We start from the raw sequence: 23,872 nt of genomic DNA on the forward strand, positions 1-23,872 counted from the left end.
GTGACTACTGTAACAAAACAGGATATTTGAAGGAGAATTGCTATAAGATAATTGGTTATCCTATAAACGTTAAGTCTAAGAGGAAAGTGAATACAGTACAACTACAAGGAAGCAACACACAGGATGTTGAGCATAGAGCTACAGGGGAACCATAGATTTTCACTCAGGAGCAGTATGCTCAAATTTTGCAAATGTTGAACAACTCCTCCCTTGGGGAAAAGACTAATCAGAATGTGGCAGCAGTGGCAGGTGCTCTTTTATGTTGCAATGTTAACATTCCTAAATAGATTGTGGACACAGGTGCTACAAATCATATGAAAGGGGATAAAAACTTATTGGATAATGGGATGTCAGTAGGTAATGGAGGTCAAGTACAAATGCCTACGGTAGACTCGGCTAAGGTCACACATGTTGGGGATTGTCAGTTAAAAAGAGGTGACACTATCAAGAATGTTATTTGTGTACCTTCATTTAAGTTCAATCTTTTGTCCGTGTCAAAGGTAACAAAAGACCTGAACTGCTTTGCATCTTTCCTTCCTACATTCTTTGTCTTTTAGGATATCTTCTCTGAGAAGGTGGGGGAGATTGGTAGAAAAGAGGATGGTCTATACACAATGCTTTCTGCAACTAAATAAGAGAAAAGGAGGACTTATCAAGCATTCACAGTAGTAGCAAAGGAAGCTGGGGACATTTGGCATAAAAGACTGGGGCATGTGCCTATTCAAGTCATTAGAAGAATGTCTACTTTCAATACATGTGAAGTTTTACATAAGTGTGAGATTTGTCCTTTAGCAAGGCAAACTAGCGTACCTTTTCCAGTTAGCCATAGTAGAAGTCTAAGTAGTTTTCAATTGATCCACATGGATGTATGGGGACCCTATAAGACAGCTACTCATAATGGAATGAAGTTATTTCTTACCTTAGTTGATGACTATACAAGATGGACTTGGGTATTTCTTATAAGGCTTAAATCTGATGAGATTTTTTTGCACAAGAATTTCATTACTATGATTCAGACTCAATTTGGCAAAGTAATTAAAATGTTTCGATCTGATAATGGTAGTGAATTCTTTAACACAACTTGTAGAGACATGTTTCAACATTATGGCATTTTGTACCAAAGCTCTTGTCCCTACACCCCACAACAAAATAGGGTGGTTGAAAGGAGACATAGACACATGTTGGAGACGGCCAGAGCAGTCAAATTTCAAGGCCATCTACCTACTAAATTATGGAGGGAATGTATTGAGTCAGCTGTCTACATAATCAACAAGATCCCTTCTACTGTTCTTGGTAACAAATCACCATTTGAATTACTGTACAAGAGGCAACCCTATTTTTCTCACATGAGAGTCATTGGTTGCCTTTGCTTTGCCTCAACTCTGCCTAAGTGTGATAAGTTTCAGCCCCGAGCAGTGAAGTGCGTTCTACTTGGGTATGCTGTAAATCAAAAGGGATATAGGACTTGTGAACATTGAGCACAATACTTTGTTTGTCAGCAGGGATGTGATTTTTTATGAAGATGCCTTTCCTTTCCATAATCTTGAGATTACTACTGAAAGCCTGTCCTTCAATACTGACAGTCCAACCAGGGCAGGAGATACTTTCTTACCTTGTTCTGCTCCTTCAGATGTACCTGCAACTGTGGTGAACACTCCTCCTCTTCATTGTCCTATTTCTTTTCCTGAATCTATTTTTCTGACAGACACTATCAATTCTTCATCAGACACTACATCCATGCCAACTACAGAAAAAGTTTTGCCTGTTAATGAATCCACTGTGCCCATTGCACCACAGGACATTGTCAAGAAATCCACTCAAGTATCTAAGCCACCTATATGGCTTAGTGATTATGTGAGACCAGACAAGCAAGGACAGTCCAACACTTGTATGTATCCTTTGTCTGATGTTATTGGATATGATCATATCTCCACTAAGTACCACAATTATCTTTCTCAATTTTCCAATGAGGTAAAACCAACCACTTTTCATGAAGTAGCAAAAGACAAACATTGGGTTGAGGCTATGCAGGCTAAAATCAAGGCCTTGGAAGACAACAATACCTGAGAGTTGGTTCCATTGCCACCAGGTAAGAAACCTATAGGATGCAAATGGGTTTATAAGATCAATTATAAGGCTTCTGGAGAAGTGGAGAGGTTCAGGTCAAGGCTTGTAGCTAAGAGTTTTAATAAGAAGGAAAGACTGGATTACAAGGAGACATTCTCTCTTGTAGTTAAAATGGTGACTGTTCGAAGTGTTCTTTTCTTAGCTGCTTCTAGGCATTGGATCATTCATCAAATGGATGTGTACAATGCTTTCTTACAAGTTGATCATACTGAGGAGGTCTATATGAGTCTACCACAGGATTTCAGTAAGCCTGGAGATACATCGTTGGTTTGCAGATTACATAAATCACTCTATGGTCTTAAACAAGCTTCCCGTCAATGGAATCTTAAATTGACCTCTGCTCTCATTGCCTTAGGCTTTCACCAAATCCATCTGGACTATTCTTTATTCACCAAACGACTGCATGGTCACATAGTGGTAGTTCTAGTGTGTGTTGATGACCTGCTCATCACTGGTGATAACATGTCCTTGATCCAGGATACTAAGGATGATTTGTAGCAGAATTTCAAAATCAAAGACTTTGGGGAGCTCAAGTATTTCTTGGGCATTGAGTTTGCTAGGAGTGTTGAAGGGATTTTCATGCATAAGAGGAAGTACTCACTTGAGCTTATTGTAGACTTAGGTTTGTCTCGTGCTAAACCTATAGCTTCTCCTATGGAACCTAATTTGAAGTTGACAAGCTGTGAATTTGATGGTCATATAGGCGTCATTGATGATCCACATCTTGATGATCCTGGACCGTATCAAAGGCTTCTGGGCAGGCTGCTTTATCCTGATGTCATTAGGCCAGACATTTCGTTTGCTGTTCAATGCCTTAGCCATTTTATGCACAAACCTAAAGTGTCCCACATGGACGCTGCTTTACGTGTAGTCCGATATAATAAACTTTGTCCTAGGTTGGGTATTTTGCACAAGTCTCATTGTTTTAAGTCTTTGTCAGCCTTTTGTGATGCGGATTGCGTTGAATGCCCCAATTCTATGAAGCTTGTCACATGCTATATTGTTAAATTTGGTGATTCCATATGTGATGACCCGATAGGTCATCTCATGTTTTGAAACCAAATACTGTGATTCGAAGCCTTCAAAATCATGTTTTAGCCTTCCACGATTTGCCGCGCAGTCCGGGCGTCTTTACGGAAAGCTTTTATGTTAAAACTATTAAAAATAAGAAATTTTGCCTAAAACTTCATTTCACTTAATTTCGGTCAACATTTTTGGTAAACGGATCTGAATTCGTGTTTTGACAGTTCCGGTGGGTTCTTATCGTGATTTGGGACTTCGACGTATGCCCGAAATTGAATTCTGAAGTCCCTAGCCCGAGATCGGACTTCGTCGAAATTTGAAAGTTAAAGGCTAATGAAATGGAAATGTTTGACCAAGGTTTGACGTTTTGGATATCGGGTCCGTATTTTGGTTCCGGAATCCGGTATAGGTCCAATACTATATTATGACTTGTTTGTGAAATTTAGTGAGAAACGGAGTTGGTTTGACTTGATTCGGACGTCCGATTGTGAAATTAGAAGTTTCAAAGTTTTCTTGAAAATTTCATATAATTTGGTGTTCAATTCGTAGTTCTAGGTGTTATTTTAGTGTTTTGATCGCGAGCAAGTTCGTATGATGTTTTTAGACTAGTCGGCACTTTTGGTTTAGAGCCCCGAGGCCTCGGGTGAGCTTCGGATAGGCTACGGAGTGAAAATATACTTAGAAAGATTGCTGGTGTATCTGATCTTGTTGCAGGCCTCTAATCTCGCATCTGCGAGATCAGGCATCACATTTGTGACCTCTGAGGGGTTCGCATTTGCGAGCTTCTCATCGCAAATGCGAAGAGAAGCTGGGCCACACAGGTTTCGCATTTACGAAACATCCTTCGCATTTGTGAAGTAAGTCTGGGGAGGGATTCTTCTGTCACGACTCCAGTTCACCCAGCGTGAACATGTCGTGATGCGCCTAGTCTCTACAACTAGGTAAGCCTAACAATGCGGAAACATAACTAACTTGCGGAATAATAGTCAAAACTGAAAAATTTAAAGGGGAAACAATATACAAAATGCCGCTCGGCATAAACAACTCCACATCACAGAATCCTACATTACTATCCCAAAACCCGGAAACTCACGGGAACACAAGCTAAGAGGAATACAGTAAAGTGCTCTAATCTCCAGAAACGACTACATCAATAGTACGACAGAAGGGCTAACACTATAGATAGAGTAAAGAAGGAGACTCTTCGGTCTGCGTACGCGGCAGATGTACCTCGAAATCTCCGAAATGCTCCCTGCCTCAAGGATGATGCGCCTGGGTAGAAGTACCTGGATCTGCACATGAAAAACATGCGCAGAAAGGGCATGAGTACACCACAGCGGTACTCAGTAAGTGCCAAGCCTAACCTCGGTTGGGTAGTGACGAGGAATGTTAGGGCCCTACTGAGATAAATATATATATAATTTAATGACAGGGCAATAAGTAGTAAAACTGAGAATCAATAATAAAGATCTACACAGTATAATAATAGTGCAATAACGGAAACAGAGATAAAAACAACTACAAGGAAATACCCCTCACAGCAAGATAAATAATCGGGATCGCTTGGTATCCTCAATATACACTCTAGGGATCTCTTGGTATCCCGAGGATCTCTTGGTATCCTCAATACATATGCCAAGGAACTCTTGGTATCCCGAGGATCTCTTGGTATCCTCAATACACGTGCCAGGGATCTCTTGGTATCCCGCACCTCAATCCAGACCATAATTACGCAAAGGGGATCTCCCGGGATGCCGTCCTGTAGTCCCAATTTAAAACACACAACAACAGCTCAAGGACATCAAAATAAATACAAAGTCCGTAATAAGTAAACAGTAAATTCTAGCCTAACATGCTTCACGTAATGCAATTAAGGCAGTTTAAACAAATAGGCAATTAATCCAACTAATCATACTCTTCTAAACTAACACAGACTATATTTGCATATAGAATAAAGCAAGAAAAGAACTCAGTTTAAGTACTTAAAGTAAAACCGGATTTTCAACAATTAGCTCAAGTACGCGCTCGTCACCTCACGTACAAGGCATTCAATTACCAAATATCATATCCTAAGGGGAGAGGGTCCCCCACACAAGGTTAGACAAGCCACTTACCTCGAACCGGCTCCAAAATCAACTCGAAATCACACTTTTGCCACGAGTATCCGACTCCAAATGGCCCAAATCTATTCAATAATATTACATATCGTAAATAACATCTCAAACAACTGATTCTACAATTTAATTCAAAGCTAATACGCGAAGTTATGTAAAATGACCAATATGCCCCTCAGGACAACGTCTCGGAATCGGATGAATTTAACATTTTCAGAACCCGCGTACTCTCACGAGTCTAATCATATAAAAATCTCTCAAATCGGAGGTCAAACACCCACTCAAAACTCAATAATTCGGTCTAAGAAGTTTCTTCCAATTTTTCCCAATTTTTGATCCCCAATCTGAATTTAAATGGTAAAATTACTATAGATTGATGGAATATAACTAGAAAAGATTAAAGAAACGTTACCCAATGATCTCCTCTTCAAATCCCTCTCAGAATCGCCCTCTCCCGAGCTCCAATTTGATTTTTCTAACTTTTGAAACTAAACCCTCGAATTTCATATTTCTGCCCAGAGATTTCCGCTGCTGCGGTCAAGGAACCGCATCTGCGGTCCCGCTTCTGCGGAACTCAGGTTGCATCTACGACTTTCACTAAAAGGCTAAATTTCCGCATCTGCGATCCTCTACTCGCAGATGCGGTTCCGCTTCTGCGGAAGATCCACCGCATCTGCGGAACCTGAAGAACCAACCCAAAATCCGCTTCAGCGGTCTCCTTAGCCGCATCTGCGGTCCCCAAACCGCAGATGCGAAAATACCAGAAGCAGCAAAAATCTGCAATCTCTTAACTTAAAAATCTTTCCGTCAACTATCCGAAATCATCCCGAGGCCCCCGGGACCTCAACCAAAAGCACCAATAACACTTAATACCTCATAAACTTGTACCAATCCTTAAACCACCTAAAACAACATCGAAAACTCGAATTAATCAAAGATTTAAGCCTAAGAACTCCAAATTCCCTAAAAATACGCTTTCGATAAAAAACCTAACCAAATCACGTCTGAATGACCTGAAACTTTGCACACATATCACAAATGACATAACGAAACTACTGCAACTCTCGGAATTCCATTCCGACCCTCGGATCAAAAATCTCACTATCGGACTGGAAACTTCAAAATTCCAACTTTCGGCATTTCAAGCCTAAATTAGCTACGGACCTCCAAAACACATTACGAACACGCTCCCAACCCCGAAATCACCTAACGAAGCTAATGGAACCATCGGATTTTCGTTCCGAGACCGTCTTCACACTGTTCTGACTATGGTCAGTTTTCCAACACTTAAGCTCTCATTTAGGGACTAAGTGTCCCAAAACTCTCCGAAACTCAAAACCGAACCTCCCGGCGAATCAAAACAGCAGAAATAGACTTGGGAAAAGCAGTTAATAGGGGATCGGGGCATAAATTCCAAAAACGACTGGCCGGATCGTTACATCTTCGCATTTGTGAAGACTTGGGTCGCATTTGCGATCCTCAGGTTCCACATTTGTGAACACTTTGTTCGCATTTGCGAAGGCAACAGAAGTGTGGGAGTTTCGCATTTGCGAAGCTTTTCTCGCATTTGCGGGCTTCTCATTTGCGAAGCCCAGGTTGCATTTGCGACCTCTGCAGCTGGGTAAATATGACTTAGACGGGATTTTTCTTCCATTCTTCAAATTTTCAAAACCTAAAACCTTAGAGGCGGTTTTCCAAAGAACTTTTCTTTCCCAAATCATTGTTAAGTATTTCTAAACTAGTTTCTTTCAATCTTTCAATATATTTTACAAGATTTCAACCTAAAATCCAAGGTTTTCATGGTAGAATTGGGGATTTTTGGGTAGAAACTAGGGATTTGAAAAATTGGGGATTTAGATCTCAAATTGAGGTCGGATTCTAAAACAAATTACATAACCGGACTCGGGAATAAATGGTAATCGAGTTTTGGTCCGAATTTCGGGTTTGGACCAAGCGGGCTCGGGTGTTGACTTTTTCGATAATGGCCTAAATTGAATTCTTTGCAATCGTGGGTAATTCCTAAGGCTTAATTTGAATCGTTTGATTGGTAAATTGCTAGATTCTATTGGTCCAGCGGTTTGTTTGAAGGGAAAAGCCGTGGTTGAGCTTTGAGTTTGACCGTTGGAGCAAGGTAGGTGTTGTGGTTAACCTTGGCTTGAGGAATTAGGATTTAATTGCCTATTTGCTACGTGTTTGAATGAGGGGTACAACGTGTAGGTGAGGTAACGAGTACCTATGCGTTGTTGTCGGGTTATAGTATGCGGGTAGGTCTTATCCTTATAATTGTTGCTCTCATAGATCATATTATCCATGCTTAGACTAGTTAATCGTTAAGTTGATCGTTCTTATTCTGTTTACGGACTTTTGGTTATAATTGAGTATTGATTCAAAGTTGAAGTTGGTATTGTGGAACCAAAAGTGGAAGTAAGACTTGTTCTTGTTATTTCTATCTCCCCGTTGTTATTGTTCATTGTTTTGGTGAGGGAGAGTGTTAATGCATGAAGGGTGATGCCGTGCCATATTGTGAGTGTTAGTGCACGAAGGGTGATGCCGTGCCATGTTGTGAGTGTTAATGCACGAAGGGTGATGCCGTGCCATGTTATGAGAGAGTTTATGCACGAAGGGTGACGCCGTGCCGTTTCTATTGATTCATATGGTGAGGTTGAGAGTAAAAGCACGAAGAGTGATGTCGTGCATTTTCCTTTACTGTGTTTACTTGGTCTTATTTTTTCAAGGTATATCGGTTGATCAAGTTCTTATTACTGCTATGGTTCCTTATCTTGTGATCCCCTCAGCATGTCCCCCTTCCGATATTATCTGTCTGGTTTCTTTCATTGCTGTTATTTGTACATACATTGTTATATTGTACATGTTTATTTGTAGGTGTCTTGTCATAGCCTCTTCACTACTTCGCCGAGGTTAGACTCGACACTTACCAGTACATGGGGTCGGTTGTACTGATACTGCACTCTGCACTTCCTGTGCAGATTTTGGTACTGGCCCGAGCTGATCGTGAGGTTAGCTGCTGGATTCACCCAATAGGAGACCCAAGGTAGATCTGCTGGCGTCCGCAGATCCTGGAGCCCCTTCTAGACATTTCATTTTACTGTTTCATTCGTTTCAAAAATAGTTGTACTTCCTTCAGACATTTACTTGTAGTGAAATCTTAGAAGTTCGTGAATTGTGACTCCAGATTCGGGTAGTAGTACATATATTGAGGCTGTTATGAATTTCCGCATTTAACTCGTACTAGCTTAATTGTTGTTGATTACTGAAATATTTAAGAATTGGCTTAATGAATCTCTAACATTGGCTTGCCTAGCAAGTGGAATGTTAGGCGCCATCACAGTCCCGACGGTGGGAATTCCGAGTCGTGACACCATCATCTCTTGGAAATCCAAGAAGCAATCTACTATTTCTCGAAGCTCTGTTGAGGCTGAGTATCGCAGCCTAGCCTCTACTATTGCTAAAGTGGTGTGGCTCCTTGGCTTATTCAAGGAGTTGGGGTGTTCCTCACTATTCCTTTGTACCCGTCTATTGCGATAGCAAATCTGCTCTTCAGATTGCTGCAAACATGTGTTCCATGAGCGCACCAAACGTATAGACATTGATTGTCACTTTATCCGCGAAAAGATTCAACAAGGTCTCATCTCTACTTTCTATTTGGCTTCAACTGATCAGCAAGCAGATTTACTTACCAAAGGACTTGGCCGGGCTCAGCATGACTACCTTGTGTCCAAACTAGGAATGAAGAACATCTTCATACCTAATAGCTCTCGGGGGGGGGGGGGGGGGATAAAGGATAGTATTACTTAAACCATACTTAGTTAACTTAGCTATAGTTTGTCACTTAGGGTTAGTTGTACAACTGTCAATTAGTTGTAGCAGTTAGTGGAGCAACTACTTATACGTGTAATAGTGTAGCTAGCAGCTCAATAAAACAGTGAAAATTCCCCAATCGCTCTTTTCTTCTTTTCTTCTTCTCATTACAATTTCTGCAATTCACAGGTTCAACAAAATGCACAGGACCTTAAACAACTTGTATGATCGATTGAGAAAAAGGTCTAAAGCATCCATATTTGGAGGAATCACTATAATTTTGTCCTTGCAATAACATTCAGTAATCTTCATCGTTCTTTTTGTAGCTGAAGCAATTGTTACATGAAATGACAATTATTGGATAATATAGACATTTGAAACTAAGAATCAAGTTTTTCTTATTTGATTAAGTATGTGTATCAACTAGAGTATTGTTTTCTACTCTTTTTTTTTAACGATTTTTCTTAGAACTATTAATATTAAAAGCAAGTCTACACTTCAATATTAGATTTATTATTTAGTTTTTAGGACTTGAGTAATTCTCATGTCTCTTTTATCTTAGGAATAGTTTTTTATTGTTCTCAAATTACAAATTTGGCAATCTTTTTTCAATATAGATTTTGCAATTTATTTTTCTTTTCTCTACAAATTTCGATGGTTTCTTTAAAAAGTTAAATCCATATAACCTACTGGCTACTACCAATAGTCTTCAAAACTTGAAACTTTTTTTCCGCAACGCCTATTTTTTTTCTACCTTTCTTTCACTTTTTACAAACGACAAACCACGACCAGGAGCAACGAACAAAATTGCATTTCCCCCTTTTCCCTTATTCGCTCTCTTTTTTCATTTCCCAAGAAGATATAAAAATATTCTCTTAATAAATCCCGTATTTCGAGGCAGATTGATTTCGACTTCAACCACCCCTTACATATTAGAATTTCCCGTTATACCGTTGGTTTCTCGCCGTGGGTATTCTTCTCATTTGTTTGTTGGGCGACAGCAGCAGTGTGTGTCTGTGTGCGTGAAAATGGGGTCCCTAGAGCAAGACCAAGTTGTTGATTCTCAGCTTCATGTTGACAGCTCTGCTTCTGGTCAGTTAAATCTCATATCTTTTTGTGAGATTTTTCTCCAAATATTTTAAAGTGCTTGACGGTGTGCATATTTCTCTATCTTTTGTGGGTTTTTCTTTCAAAGTTTCTTTTTGTTGTTGCCTTGAGGGTGTTGCATATTTATCTATCTTTTGTGTGGGTTTTCTTTCAAAGTTTCTCTTTTTATTTACCTTTATGTGGGTTGAGGTCTTGAGGGTATGGCTTCTGCTTGTTTCCTTTTGGGTGCATCCATAAAGTATTGTTTGTTTTAAATGAAAGAAAGTAAATTGGTTTGCTGCAAAAATTAGCTTAATGGGCCTTTAATGCATTACTTAGAGCTGCTGGAATAGGGATAAAAGGAGAAGGGGTGATTGATAAACAAAAAGATGAAATTAGATGTTGTAGTTAATAATTGACTGGAAAATGAAAGACTGTCAAGTGATTTGTATCTTTTGCCATTTTTGATTTTTAGTTAAATGAGAAGTACAACCCTTGAGGATGGATGTTGTTTAGCAAAACTTCAGGTCACTGAATTGTGAAAATTAGTTGTGTCTTCTATTTGTGCCCAGCCAGTTATTTTAGTGCCCGCTGATTTCGTTCGATATCATATAAAGACAATTCCTATTTGATATAGCTATTTGTGCAAGTATTTTGCGGTTAAGAAGCAACTGTCTCTTGTACAGATCGTGTGTTAATCTACAATAACTATAGGATACAAACTGGTGTGTGGAAGGCAGAAATTTTAAGAGTTTAAAGTAAGTTGAAAAATTAGTTTGATAAAGGAAACATCACATCAAAGTTCCAATTCTGAATAGTTTTAATGAATTTAAAATTCTTTAAAGTTGCACATAAATTGAATGGTTGCAAATATTTTATGCCGTCCCACAAAGGAAATAGTGTTACATAACTTGGGGTGGGTGGTTAATTGATTCTATCAAAAAGGAGGGGAAATTATGGATTATGATGTCATAAGAGTATCTGAATTTTGAATATTGTCAAGCTGTGGTGTAAAAGGTAATAACTTACTCTTATTATTGTATTTTCTTTTCTTTTCTGGATTGGATGTATCAACTGTCTAGCCCTAGTGGCTTCTAGTTGAAATTTTAACTGATTCGTAGTGGCTTACTTATTTCATATTTCTGGAAATTGGTAAGCTTAATCTGGGGGTTGGGATATGGATTAAACTTAGGAGGTTTTGATTTGGAAGTTTGACCAAAATGCCAACCCCTTCGAGTTAATTGAGTGATGTCTTGTGCTTCAAGTCCAGCTTTGTTTGCCTGGTAGAATCAGTGAATCTGTGCCGATTGTGCTACCAATAAATATGTAGACTACAACTTGTGAAGCCTATGTTGGCTCTCTTTAATCCTAGGCGTCTAGTGATTTGATAAAAGTTTATCTTGTGAAGGTCTTTGTAGTCTTGTTTATCCTTTATACAAAATACTAAGTTCTGAAATGGTGATTTTGACTTGGGAAGATGATTTATATATTCCATCAGGACTCCTTAACAAACATAATAGGGAGCTGGAGCATCTGAGTCTGACAAACCAGCCACTAAAGACAGTGAAATTCTTTGTTTTAGCTGTTCTAAAGTGTCTTCAAGAGTTCTCAGTTAACAGCATAGTCAAGTGCAGCTGTCTTGTGGTCATGCTGCTAGCAGCCGCAGGTGGGATTTTGTTTTTCAGAAGTGGCAGGGCCTATGAGGAGGTATGTTGTTTTGTTCTTGTGTTACAATGCATTTCTTCATAGTGGCAGATACAATGTGACTTGAGGAACTTAAATAACACATTTCCCATGTTACACGTATACTACAAATCGCGGGCTCTTGGACTTTTTTGTTTTTCCTTCTTGTTATCCTAGCAAGAGTTTGCTAAATAGTAAATCCTCTGAATTAAAGTTAGAGGATTTAGGGTATAGCTGACGTAAGGAGCATTATGTCATTTCTGCTGGGATGGGGAGTGGGGGTCGAGGAGGTGGCAAGTAATGAAACATGTATGTTTCCTCTGTTTGGACCTAATGTACATTCTTAAGAATCATGGTATCTTAGATGCTTGTTTGGAGATCATTTTTCTCCCATATAACATGCTTTCTCAAACTAAATCTACCAAGGCAAAACTAATCTTCATCCAGTATTTCACAACGAAGCAATAAGAGCAATTTGAAATTGTTCCTTTTTCTTAAATGGACTTTAAGTTATATTCTGGGCAGTCAATCTTTTCTACGTCATTTTTCCTTCCAAATTTCACATCATAGTGGTAAGACCTTTGTTATTATTAGTTAATAGCTATAAATATACTTAGCCATTGCTCTCTTAAAACAATGAAAACTTGGGAGTTTGTTCTCTAGTGATTGAAGGAAACAAGCTCCAAAAACACTACAATTGATACATTTTATTCCTGCACGGGTGGATTATCTTCTAATCGTCCTTGCTATCCCGTGTCACATGCATGCTCCTCTAACTTTTTACTCTTTTATTTTGACTTTATGTTTGCTTTTCTTCAAGACACTGCAGCCGGTTCAAGAGCTTCTCAGCTATCTTCGGTTTGGACTCTGGTGGTTAGCTCTTGGCGTGGCGTCATCAATTGGACTGGGTGAGTGGACGTTTGCTCTTGGCATGTCGTTATAAAATTAAAAGAACTCTGTTTGGTGTTACTTATGACAAAAATGAAGTCTGTTCAGTGTTCTCTATCAAGCGAGTGATAGGCTGATGGCATTGTCTTTAAGTTGTAGGTATTTTCTTTGAGATAGTATTTGTGATCCAACTTTTAGCAATGCACTACTATGGTATGATTGTCATCTATGCTCCTATTTTACCTTCCCTAATCAATCATGAGATCATCTCCAACAGGAACCAACTATTGTAGGTAAAACGTGTTTTTCTCATTTTCTTTAATATAGCATTTTAGCTGAATCCCATTTGTGTTCTGTCCAAAGTACATGAAGACGGGACTTTGCAAAATAGTTGGCAACTGGACTTGACCATCTTTTCTTTGATCACATTGTCATGCAGTTCCTGCTTTTAGTATTTGTAGAGATAGTTCTACTGGTTTCTTGAGCAAGCTTTTGAAGTTCATCGGTGTGTTAGTTTGTGTCAAGAGTATTTTTTAAAAATTATGTTTGGCGTGGAATAGTGATCATTATATTAAAATAATTTTGAGCGAGCTGACTATTTTACACATACTATCATGCTTCTCACATGAGCTTTCTTTATTAGAGATCATAGTCGGACTTTTAAGTCATTTCAATTCTGGTTTCTTGACCTAATCTCTCAACAACTACATAGTTTCCTTTACTGCTGATATGTGAAAGTCTTATTGTTTATAGAATTATCTGGAAGTTGTTTTGGTGGTAAGTGGTAACTATAATTGCAGTTTATTTTACTCTTTCACTTGTATTTTTGTCATTCCTCATCCTTGTCTCTCTTTGTTCTAAAAGGCTCTGGTTTGCACACTTTCGTCTTGTACTTGGGCCCTCATATTGCTCTATTCACAATAAAATCTGTGAGCTGCGGCAGGGTTGACATAAAGAGTGCTCCATACGATACAATTCAGTTAAGAAGTGGTCCTTCATGGCTGGATAAGGATTGTTCTGAATTTGGTCCACCATTGTTTTCTTCTGGTGCACGGGTACCATTGACTAGCATACTGAATCAGGTTCAGTTGGAGGCTATATTGTGGGGTATTGGAACAGCTCTTGGAGAGCTTCCTCCTTATTTCATCTCTAGAGCTGGTAAGCAGCATTTCCAATGCGATTTCTTCTTGCACAGTGGTGCTTTACTTCGCATTTGAACTTCTGGAAACTTTTTTACTCCAAATAACTGTATTGCAGGATATTTTTTTTATCTCTGTAATCTTTTTCTTTATCTGTTCTTGGGACGACAAGTATCAATCTTTTTGGCAATCGTACTTTAATCCATTTATATTTATTTCCCTTCCGACTTCTAAAAAGCTGGCAAAAAAGATCATAATGTCAGGAGTCCTTGGGGCAGAGACAGTTACGTCATGTGAGGGCCAGCTAGCTCTCCTTCATAATAAAGGAAAAAAAGAAAAAGAAAGAGAATTGTATTTTCCTCCTTGATCTTTTTAATTCTGCTGGAGATACTTTCTAGTCTGGCTTAGGGCCTGATGAAAATTTTACAACTTGTAGTTCTTTTTGCCTTCAGCTTGGAATACCTTTGGGAATGTTATTTCCGCAGAAGCTTTGAAGATAGTTTCCTATATTCCTTATCTAAGCCCACCTACCATCTTCCTTCTAGAGCAATAGAACTTCTTTCTTTCTTCAACTTCATGTTTTTTTTCCCAGTTCTGTAATGTTTCGAGTTATCCACAACACTAATAAGTTTGGATATATAGTTCCAATTATTATCTTGCACAACACCGCTTTACAGTAATGCATTAGTGGCAGAGTGGCCGGAGTCACCAGATTAATGTGGTACTGATGTTTCCCTTGCTCTTGAAAAATTGCAGCTCATATCTCTGGTAGCGAAGGGGAACTTATGGAAGATTTGGATTCTGGTTCAAAGGAAGATAGTGGAATTATCAGCAACCACTTAAAACAGATAAAACAGTGGCTTCTTTCTAACAGACAGTATTTGAATTTCTTCACAATTCTGGTTCTTGCTTCGGTAAATCCTATCTCACTATTCACGTTTTACTGGGACCTTATTTTGTCCCTCTAACAGAGTTTCTTCAAATTACGTCTATTAACCCCTCCTTTTGACCTCTGTATTGCTTTATTTTTCAATCCTCATTAAGGTTTTTAAACATAACTTACGCTAGAAGTTCATTAACCCCCTTCCCCCTAGACAGAAAAAGAGGAGAGAAGGAAGTACCTTTTACTGCTTGACTGCTTCCTCATTTTTTATCATTTGATAAATAATGAAATGTCTTCGTTTACAGTCTCTCCCTGGGGTGCTGCTATATTCTTAAAATTTCATCATAAAATAAGTATGAACAATTAGTCTTGATATATTTTGTTTTTTTCGTTTTTCTGATGTTTCTTTTTTTTCTTATTTCTTATTTCTGGGAACAAGGGCACTTCTGTGCACAATTAGATGCCCCACTTTGTAGCTGTGAAGTTAATTTTCTAGAATCTTATTTTATTCCAGATCTCAATAGTTAGTTTGATCATTTAATTACTTGCAGTTATCATTACTGATTTAGCATGTTTTAGTTCCTCTCCCCTCCCCCTAATGAAGATCTGGAGACTCGTTTGTACCATATATCTCGCAAAGGAAAGGTGGGGTTGGGGTGGGAATCACAATCTGTTCTCGTCTTTTCTAACATTTGTGGGGGTACACAATTGTGTTTTGTCCTTTAGAACGTTTATCTCTTTTTATGCATGATGCTTTTGTTGCTGCCGATCCATTTTTATGTTTGTTTTGATAGCCTATTTAGTGCTCTCTTTGTTTCCTGTGAAGGTGCCAAATCCTCTGTTTGACCTTGCTGGTATCATGTGTGGCCAATTTGGTATTCCATTTTGGAAATTCTTTATAGCAACACTGATTGGGAAGGCAATTATTAAGACTCACATACAGGTCTGCATCTACCAAATGTTATCATTTGTTGTTAAGCTTCCAATGCTTCTCTAGCTATAAGTATTTGAACGCTTGACAAATATGTTTTCAAACTTCATTTAAAAGAGATTATATCATGTATTTTTGCTGAGTCTTAAGGTATAAGACAGGTGGATATACCGTTGCCAGGCTCTCCAGCTCCTGATTTCTTCTCCCTCGTGTTTTCTTCTATCCTCACTTCCCCCCACCAGTGTTCTGCCCAGTCTGCTCCATCAGTCCGTCCTTGCTCTTATTCCCCCTCTTCATGACTATGGACCATCAATTACTGCAAAATCGCTTGTGATTAAATTCCGATTGCCAAGATTTGATGAAACCTGTAAAAATACCCTGTTTTACAAGCTAACATTCCACACTTAGTATAGTAATCACTATTATGCGCTGTCAATTAGATTAATTTGGACAAACTTTATCGATGATCATTTGTATGGATTATAAGTGTGCGTTTTGGAGCATTTTTAAACTGATTACTCTTCACTTTTGGTCAAGAGCCGAAAAATATGTCAAAGAACAGAAAACAAACAGTAGCTAACTTCATATCCCAACTGACATATCAAAGTTTGGTTGTTAATTTGAGAAAGTTACTTTGCAGACAGCATTTATCATCTCAGTTTGCAATAATCAACTGTTGGACTTGATAGAAAATCAATTAGTTCGGGTGCTTGGTCTCATCCCTGGAGTTGCTTCGCTTATGCCAAATATCATCTCCAAACTACATGTTGCTAGAGAGAAGTACATGGCAGCGTCCCCTCCAGTGTCTAACGTAAAGGTAATATACTGAATCATCAGAAAAATTAATGTTGAGGTAATGCTGTCGTTACTGCTTCATGCATGTTTTCCTATGCTGAAGGTAACTTTCTCCTTCTACCTTCTGAGCTGGAATATATCTTGAACTTTACTGTTGCTTTATAGGTGTAAGAAGGTTTAGTTCAAAGAAACTTAGCTGTCATCTAGTTGGTATGCATAAAAATGTAGCCCAAGTCAACTTATCAGAAAAAGAAAAGCCAAGCCTTATATACTATTTTTATGCTGACAAGAGTTGTATCATCTGAGAAGGAAAAAAAGGTGTATTACCATCTGAGATCCTCTTCAACTGAGTTTCTGAGAAAAAACTTTGACTAAAATTAACCTACTAATTAAGCATAGAATATCTGCTTAACATGCAACAACCATAACCAGAGTCTCTATTCACACCCATAGCTTGTCACCTGAAGATCTCCTTGGCTAATTATCTATACCAGAAATATGACCTGGGTATGGTAGAGTTATTAGATCCTAGTTAACCTGCTTGTCCCCTGACTCGTCAATTCCATTCGTGTATGGATGGCCTCTTTTACACGAGGATATCAACTGTTATTTGTTGAACAAATATGCAGTTTAAGTCTGTATGCATACATACAAAACAGAATCATGAACTAAAAACCTTTGTTCTGCTGCAGGCAAAAAAGTGGGATTTCTCGCTTGGTTCCGTATGGAACACTGTTGTGTGGCTCATGCTCCTGAACTTCTCAGCCAAGATTGTAAATACAACTGCCAAGAGCTATCTCAGAGAGCAGCAGGAAAAAGAGCTGGCCGCACTTGAAAATAATCATACTAGGGGATAACAGATTCATAGTAGTCCAGCATGTGCAAGGCTCCAATTTAGTTGCTGGTGGTTGAAAAAATGATCCTTTTAGTTGCTGGTAATAGATTGTGGAGTACGTTTTTGAAGTTCCATAGTCTGATTTCTTGTATTGGAAATTCAGCGCACATCAGAGGGAGAGGCTTCTTTTTATGTCCTCTCCCCTACTTCATGTATACACCAAGAATAGATTGTTCTTGAACCATAATTCAAAGAAGTATTCAGATTGGAGGAGTCATCTTATGATTTTTTATTTTTGATGTGTTCCTAACCGACACGTGCTGTTCCATTTGATCTTTTAGGTCCTGAATTCATCTCGATGGTTAGGCCACCACGCCCTTAAAGTCTATACGCGATAGATAGACTCCTAGAACCATGACATACTTCCTTACTTGAACATAATTTCTTTCCACGAAAAGAAAGGAAATTGTTCATTCCACAAAATAAAAAGCTTTTTTTACGAGATACAAATAGAAATATACTGCTTGTTTTCTCTCTTTTATTTACCTCTCTAGGGATCAATTTTCTAGGTGGATAGACAATTCTGTTTCGGTGCTCCTGAGATTATCTGAGAAGCAATCTGTTGTTTTGCATTGCTCCGACTATATGGTGCACGAAAATGAGCATTGCTTGCAAGTTTGCTAGTCTACATTAAACCAAAGGAGAACAAGGCGAAGGGCAATTTCATATAGGCCTTTGTCCTGTTTCAAGAATCTATTGGTCTCAATTTTGCAGGAAGTGTTAGCTCATATAGGAGAAATGAAGAGATCCCCCATGGCACTACAATGTCTCGTCCAGTTTTTGTAGCAAATGATTTAACAGACCGAGAGGGGATGCTGCTCGACAATTGTCTGACAAGTTAGTTGATGTAGCAGTAAGTCCTGCTGAAGTTACGGATAATACAGTTTCATTTATTTAGGTGTAACTTTTACATGAATATGGACGGAATCCAACACTTCTACAAGCACAAAAATATATACGACTATATAGAGTACATACAATGTGAATAAACTTGTTCTTGTTTTGCTGGCAGTAACAGCAATTCTAATAGATGGAACTCATCTCCTCCAATCCACTTCAACGAAGGATCATTATTCCCTTGTAGAACCAAATGCAACTCAGAGTCGCATTACCAGTAGGTTTTCTCCATTCACACATCTTTACCAGGATCAACCATTTCGACATGTACAAGTTAAGTGAACCCTGCCTCCCTCTCCCACCTCAGATCCTCAGAGAACTCTGAGAAAGCAGATCGGGGGTCACCATCTGATACAGCAAAGTAATATTGAGCAGTTTCACCATCCACTTGCATGCTTCTCCTTAGGGAGTCGATCACCTTTTTCTTGCTCCTCTCTGAGGTCAATCTTTGTAACATTGTAGTGAGCTTTGGATCAGGGCCACCTTCAAGATACAAAACTGCCACTTCCCTTTTTGCATATATATCCAGCTCAATATAGCAAGTGCCATCGATGAGGCAGTCTGGATTGCTAATAGGAATGAGTAACCTGTCCCTCGAGTATATACCATGGTCACTCAGCATATTGTTCAAGCGTTTTATATCCATGACCTGCCAATTAAAGGAAATTCTTAACCAAGTAGAAACCCACATCATTTACAAGCACAAATGATTAGTTTTTAAAAGAATAAGAACAAGTTATGGCTTCTCCATTTATAATTGTAACAACATATGACGGCCTCTCATGATTATTCACAAAGCTGCTTGTTGCGCCTAGTAGCTTATTGTCAATCCTCTCCATTATGTTTAGAGCCCAAAACAATTTTCACCCATACACCTTGTAAACACAAAGACTCCAGCACTAAAAAATGTCTATGAACACAAACACTCCAGCACTAAAAAATGTCTATCATCTTATTTTCTTCCTGTTCATTCTTTCACCAGTATTTTAACATTAGAAATCAAAATATGACCTTGAATTCAAGGACAAAAACAAAAAATGACTCCTTAAAATGAAAAATAAAACACATACATACATACAGAAAATACACATACATGTACGGAGTACTTGACGGCGAGGCTAGCAACATTATCACCACGGACGATGCGATGAGAAATGGCGAATTTGGAGAGGCTATTATCCCTCCAGAAGCTACCGGAGGTAGGATCCCCGATGACGTCCTTGATCTTCCAAGGATCCTTAAATGCCTTGGTCTGCATCTCACGATCGGACGCCACGAGGTTCCAGATCCTACACACACACGCCGCACGCGCCAAGTCTGGGAGAGCGAGTTTCTCGAGGATGGCGCGTAGAGTGTCGTGGCATATCAAGGCCGAAAAATTGGAATTCATCGGAGATATCACGGTGTCTCCGCCGTTCACGACGGAGGTTGAGGAGGAAGACGGCGGGATTTGATCGGAGTTTTGGATGTCGGAAGGGTTCAGTGGCTGGAGAAGCTGTTCGTCATCATCACAGCAACATCCCATGGTCAGATAATGGTGTTTGTGCGCATACCGCGCATTGGATAAGGAGTGGACTAACTTGCACCGCGGATGGATTTTAGCGGAGTTGATAAAAGGGGAAATTTATGTATTGGAAAAGGTACAAGTGGGGAGTAGATTTTTTCAAAATACAGATATCAAGTCGCTTATCCTCAAATGCGAATTATATATATATATATATATATAAATTTTTTTTTTTTTTTTGGTAATAAAGATAGATATTATATTTAAACAATCATATGCGTACAGCGTTTTTTGTGCTCAGTGTGCAAGGTAAACCATTACTACTGCTAGTTATATTGTTTGTAGTTTTAGCGAGCAAGCTACTAGTACAATATTCCAAACATTATGACTACTAACATAATTTCTAGTTTCACACACTGCAGGTTGCACTTCCAAGTCATATCTACAATGTTGTAGCAAGCGTGTTGTAGATACCCCAAGCTTGTCCTCATTCCATATCTTACTAACAAAAAGTGGTGGTTCAGCAAAATTCTGCGTAGTAGAATCTTCATTCAAAAAGCTTCCTGCACTTGCTAGTCTATCTGCTAATCTATTTTGCTCTCTGTACGCATGGCTTACTGGCGGATCATGCAGCTGTCTCAGTAGGTGCCTGCAATCATTTAGTAAATTAGCATGTAGTACGTTATTATTCTTCAGTAGGCTAAGTACCTCTTTAGCGTCAATTTCCACTTGAATTGGTGTTAAATTGTGTTGAACCGCAAAAGTAAGTCCCTGTAATAAAGCAAGTATTTCTGTGGTAATAGGTGCTTGGGAGAGTACTGTACCCGTGAAACCCAGTATCCAACTCCCCTCATGATGCCTAATTATTCCACCAATACCATTTTTTTTATTAGTGTGTGGAGAATGTGCTGCATCCGTAATTAATTTGTATATGTTAGGTTCCGGAGGTATCCATTTTAGTGGTACTCTAATTGTTTTTTGTATTTTATGTGATGATGCAACTAGATAACAGAATTCAATTGCTTGTTGTGTGGTGAAATTCTTATTAATGAGATCTTGTCTGCCCTCGTACATATTTTTATTTCTATTTATCCAAATATTTCAAAGACTTAATGGAAGATAAGTGCGCCTATTTAAGTTATAAGGAAATTTTTTCTGACTATAATTTAGTAACGGAATTAACCACTCCTGGGGTGTGTTATAACTTAGCAGACTATTTATATAACTCCCCATGTCCAGCGTATTCCAGAAATATTTCGCATTCGTACATGTAAGGAACAAATGATTTAAGGATTCTTCTTCTTTGTGACAGTAAGTGCATACTGCATTATCAGTGATGTTAAGATGATGTAGGTATTGCAATGTAGGTAGCCTATTGTGGTTAAGTAACCAAATAAAATATTTGATTTTAGGATGTATTGGCAGGTCCCATATCCATTTGAAATGGATATTCGTACTATGTTCGTTTTTAACTTGATTGTGAAGAGCTTTATAGATTGAATTTACCGTAAATTTTCCATCCTTAATTAATGCCCAGGAGATATGGTCAGCTTCGAATTATATGTTACTTATATATTACACGTAATGCTATTGCTGGCCATATTTTTTAGAAAATAAAGAACTAATATTATGACTTATAAAGTCTAGTAGGGAGCTTGATTTGTCAAGAGTATATAATTCCTAGACAACATTTTCAAAGAAGATATTACAACAGAAAGAGGTAGATCATAGATCATTAAACTGTCAAAAACTTGAAAGTTAACTTCCATATTTGACTAGATCGCCCCCCTACTTTGTTGTTATCTTTATATATTGGTTTCAGTTTCGGACTTCTTTGACTACGACTAATTTCACGGGATACATGTTAGCTCCCACGAGCAATATGTACTAGATAACTCTATTCACCAAGGTTGCATTCCTAGTTCATCGTTTAATGAACAGTGAGCCGTTTGTTTTCGTGTCCTATTACTTTGTTGTTGCAACTATTTGTTTACTGATTCCACTAGGTATGTTGTTATTGTTGTAGTAACTCTTATCCACAAAGGCTTTGATAGATGAGAAAAAATCACTTATTTTATCTCCGTTGAGATTTGAAGCTGAGACCTAAAGTTCTCAATCCACTTTATTGACCACTACGCCACATATCCTTGAGTGCATTTCCCATCTTGTTGAATACAAAACTTGATTATTTTAAAGTCTCAACTCTTTTTCTTCTACCACACAGGTGCATGTCTTGGAGGGGTATTACTGGGTCACAAATAATGAGGGAGGATTAGAGCAGGCAGGAAAATATTGAGGCATTAGCCATAAAGTTTGAGTTCCGCTTTGATGCTTTGGATGGACGGTTGAAAGCAGAAACTTGACACAGTGGTTAAGCACACAAGTATGCATATTACAAAGAGATTAAATGTATTTGAAAGATTTAGGGTGTAGCAGCCAATCATCAGTGTGACTACACCTCAGACTACATTACAGACTCTCAACTTGATCGGATACATAGTACAACACTTATACAAAAACAAAAATTAGATAGCAGAAAAGCTCTGAGCAGTTACCACTATGAAACTGCAGCTAGAGTGGGAAAAAAGAAGAGGAATTTAATGGTATGAATCTATTCTAGTCTTAAAACTTAGAAAGCAATCAAAGAGTACATTTAATGGAAAGCAAATCACATGGCCCACCCCTGACCAAGCCCATATGCATCCATATATCCGGCATGAGCATGTCCATGGCTATGACCATGCTCGTGGCCATGGCCATGGCCATCATGACCATGATGGTGGTGTTGATCACCACTCTGCGCTTCATCAAACATCTTCTGGATATGCTCAGGTACAGGTTCTTCCTCAGTTTGTTTCACAGACTTCGGCAAGGAGGAGACAAATTGATAGATACTTTCAGCTATCTCCTCAGAATTATGCTCCTAAAAATCAGCAAAAAGATGTTTTAGATCATCTTTGAACAACATAGATAATTAAGACATTAGTAGTTCTATTGTCAAAAAGAAATTACCCTGTAGCATCTGTACAGTTTAAACTTAAAAAGGAAAAGATATTGAACCTTAGGTATTAACAGGCATGCATATGAATCAAGTAAAAACAAGCTTCTGAAAATTATTTGAATTCCTTTGCACGAACAAACATGCAGAGCATCCCATTCACAGGTTCACAGCACACATCTGATGCCATATCCATGCTCCTTTACTCATCATTGTTGCACAAAGGTGGTGTAGCTAAACTACTATACCAACAGACAAAGCTACTCTTTTGTATCCAGATCAGGTAGAAACAAGAAAAGTGCATCATGATCATTACCCAAAAGAGACCCCACCTTTGAGACAGGCATACAACATACACAGTCACTCATAACGTGTATTTAAATTGCACGTAGCTAAAAATGGTTGATATCAAAAGTCTTGGACTAGAGAGGAGAGAGTTGAAATCTTCAAACTAAGAAGAGACTTTGTTAAATTCATAACGTAAATCTGGCTCTTACATATTCAGTTCGAGTACTCATGAATTGATCTGAAAATGGGACTAATGCGACTAATCTGCTAAAGGACAGAATTGCGCATTTTCTCTTCTTGTTTTGTTGATAAACCATGTCTACTGTAGATTACAATTGGAAAGAGCTAAGCAAATGTGACTGGAATTTATCCGTGTGAAAGCCGCAGGCCAAATTATGAAGGGAGCTCATAAAGTGACAAAGAGCTTCACGAAGCTCTAGCTAAGGGCATGATTTGGGGATTATTATGAACAAGTTGCCATAGGCATTTATGCGTAAGATGAGTTCCAGATAGAAAATGAATTAGCAAGCAGAAAGATGTACCAAATCGTGATGAGTGTGCTCCTGCATGGATATTATTGATGAAACCAAGCGTAATTAAATCAATAAAGACATGGGTAAGTAAACTAAAGATAAGGTTAAATATTTGAGGTGGCGCACGAATAACATCACGATAAAGGATGGTGTCATCAAACACTAACTTACACTTATATGTTTTTCTTTTTTTTTTTTTGTGATAAATATAATTAATTCACTTATACAATTTGTATTTTTTTTTGTGTGTGTGTGTGTGTGTGGGGGGG

General features: G+C 38.4%; 5 protein-coding genes across 6 annotated transcripts in view; 3 read left to right on the top strand and 2 right to left on the bottom strand.

The window, feature by feature from the left end:
• Positions 1 to 1,178: 1,178 nt before the first annotated feature.
• On the top strand, positions 1,179 to 2,067 carry LOC109242879. Its single transcript, XM_019409754.1, has 2 exons — positions 1,179 to 1,420; positions 1,503 to 2,067. The coding sequence occupies exons 1-2, from the start codon at positions 1,179 to 1,181 to the stop codon at positions 2,065 to 2,067; spliced, it is 807 nt and encodes a 268-aa protein (XP_019265299.1).
• Positions 2,068 to 2,238: 171 nt separating this feature from the next.
• On the top strand, positions 2,239 to 3,183 carry LOC109242880 (uncharacterized mitochondrial protein AtMg00810-like). The gene is made up of 2 exons (XM_019409756.1): positions 2,239 to 2,394; positions 2,629 to 3,183. Exons 1-2 carry the CDS (start codon positions 2,239 to 2,241, stop codon positions 3,181 to 3,183), a joined length of 711 nt encoding a protein of 236 aa, XP_019265301.1.
• Positions 3,184 to 9,844: 6,661 nt separating this feature from the next.
• On the top strand, positions 9,845 to 17,600 carry LOC109242894 (vacuole membrane protein KMS1-like). Of its 2 annotated transcripts, none has more exons than XM_019409772.1 (8): positions 9,845 to 10,175; positions 11,668 to 11,876; positions 12,682 to 12,760; positions 13,605 to 13,898; positions 14,636 to 14,793; positions 15,589 to 15,705; positions 16,334 to 16,510; positions 17,181 to 17,600. In XM_019409772.1, exons 1-8 carry the CDS (start codon positions 10,112 to 10,114, stop codon positions 17,343 to 17,345), a joined length of 1,263 nt encoding a protein of 420 aa, XP_019265317.1. In that variant the 5' UTR covers positions 9,845 to 10,111; the 3' UTR covers positions 17,346 to 17,600. The 2 variants fall into 2 exon arrangements, with proteins under 2 accessions (XP_019265317.1, XP_019265316.1); XM_019409771.1 differs by having other exon boundaries at positions 9,846 to 10,175; positions 12,673 to 12,760.
• A 625-nt stretch (positions 17,601 to 18,225) lies between these two features.
• Positions 18,226 to 19,867, bottom strand: LOC109242896 (F-box protein At1g55000). Its single transcript, XM_019409773.1, has 2 exons — positions 19,374 to 19,867; positions 18,226 to 18,929 (listed from the first exon to the last, which is right to left on the bottom strand). The coding sequence occupies exons 1-2, from the start codon at positions 19,803 to 19,805 to the stop codon at positions 18,555 to 18,557; spliced, it is 807 nt and encodes a 268-aa protein (XP_019265318.1). The 5' UTR covers positions 19,806 to 19,867; the 3' UTR covers positions 18,226 to 18,554.
• Positions 19,868 to 22,155: 2,288 nt separating this feature from the next.
• Positions 22,156 to 23,872, bottom strand: part of LOC109242898 (protein AUXIN RESPONSE 4) — a 4,080-nt gene continuing 2,363 nt past the window's right edge. The window contains exon 2 of the mRNA XM_019409775.1: positions 22,156 to 22,707. Within this exon, the coding sequence (XP_019265320.1) occupies positions 22,453 to 22,707 (255 nt within the window). The 3' untranslated portion in view covers positions 22,156 to 22,452. The remainder of the gene's footprint in view (positions 22,708 to 23,872) is intronic.

The sequence above is a fragment of the Nicotiana attenuata genome, unplaced genomic scaffold (assembly GCF_001879085.1).
Source record: "Nicotiana attenuata strain UT unplaced genomic scaffold, NIATTr2, whole genome shotgun sequence".
NCBI lineage: Eukaryota > Viridiplantae > Streptophyta > Magnoliopsida > Solanales > Solanaceae > Nicotiana > Nicotiana attenuata.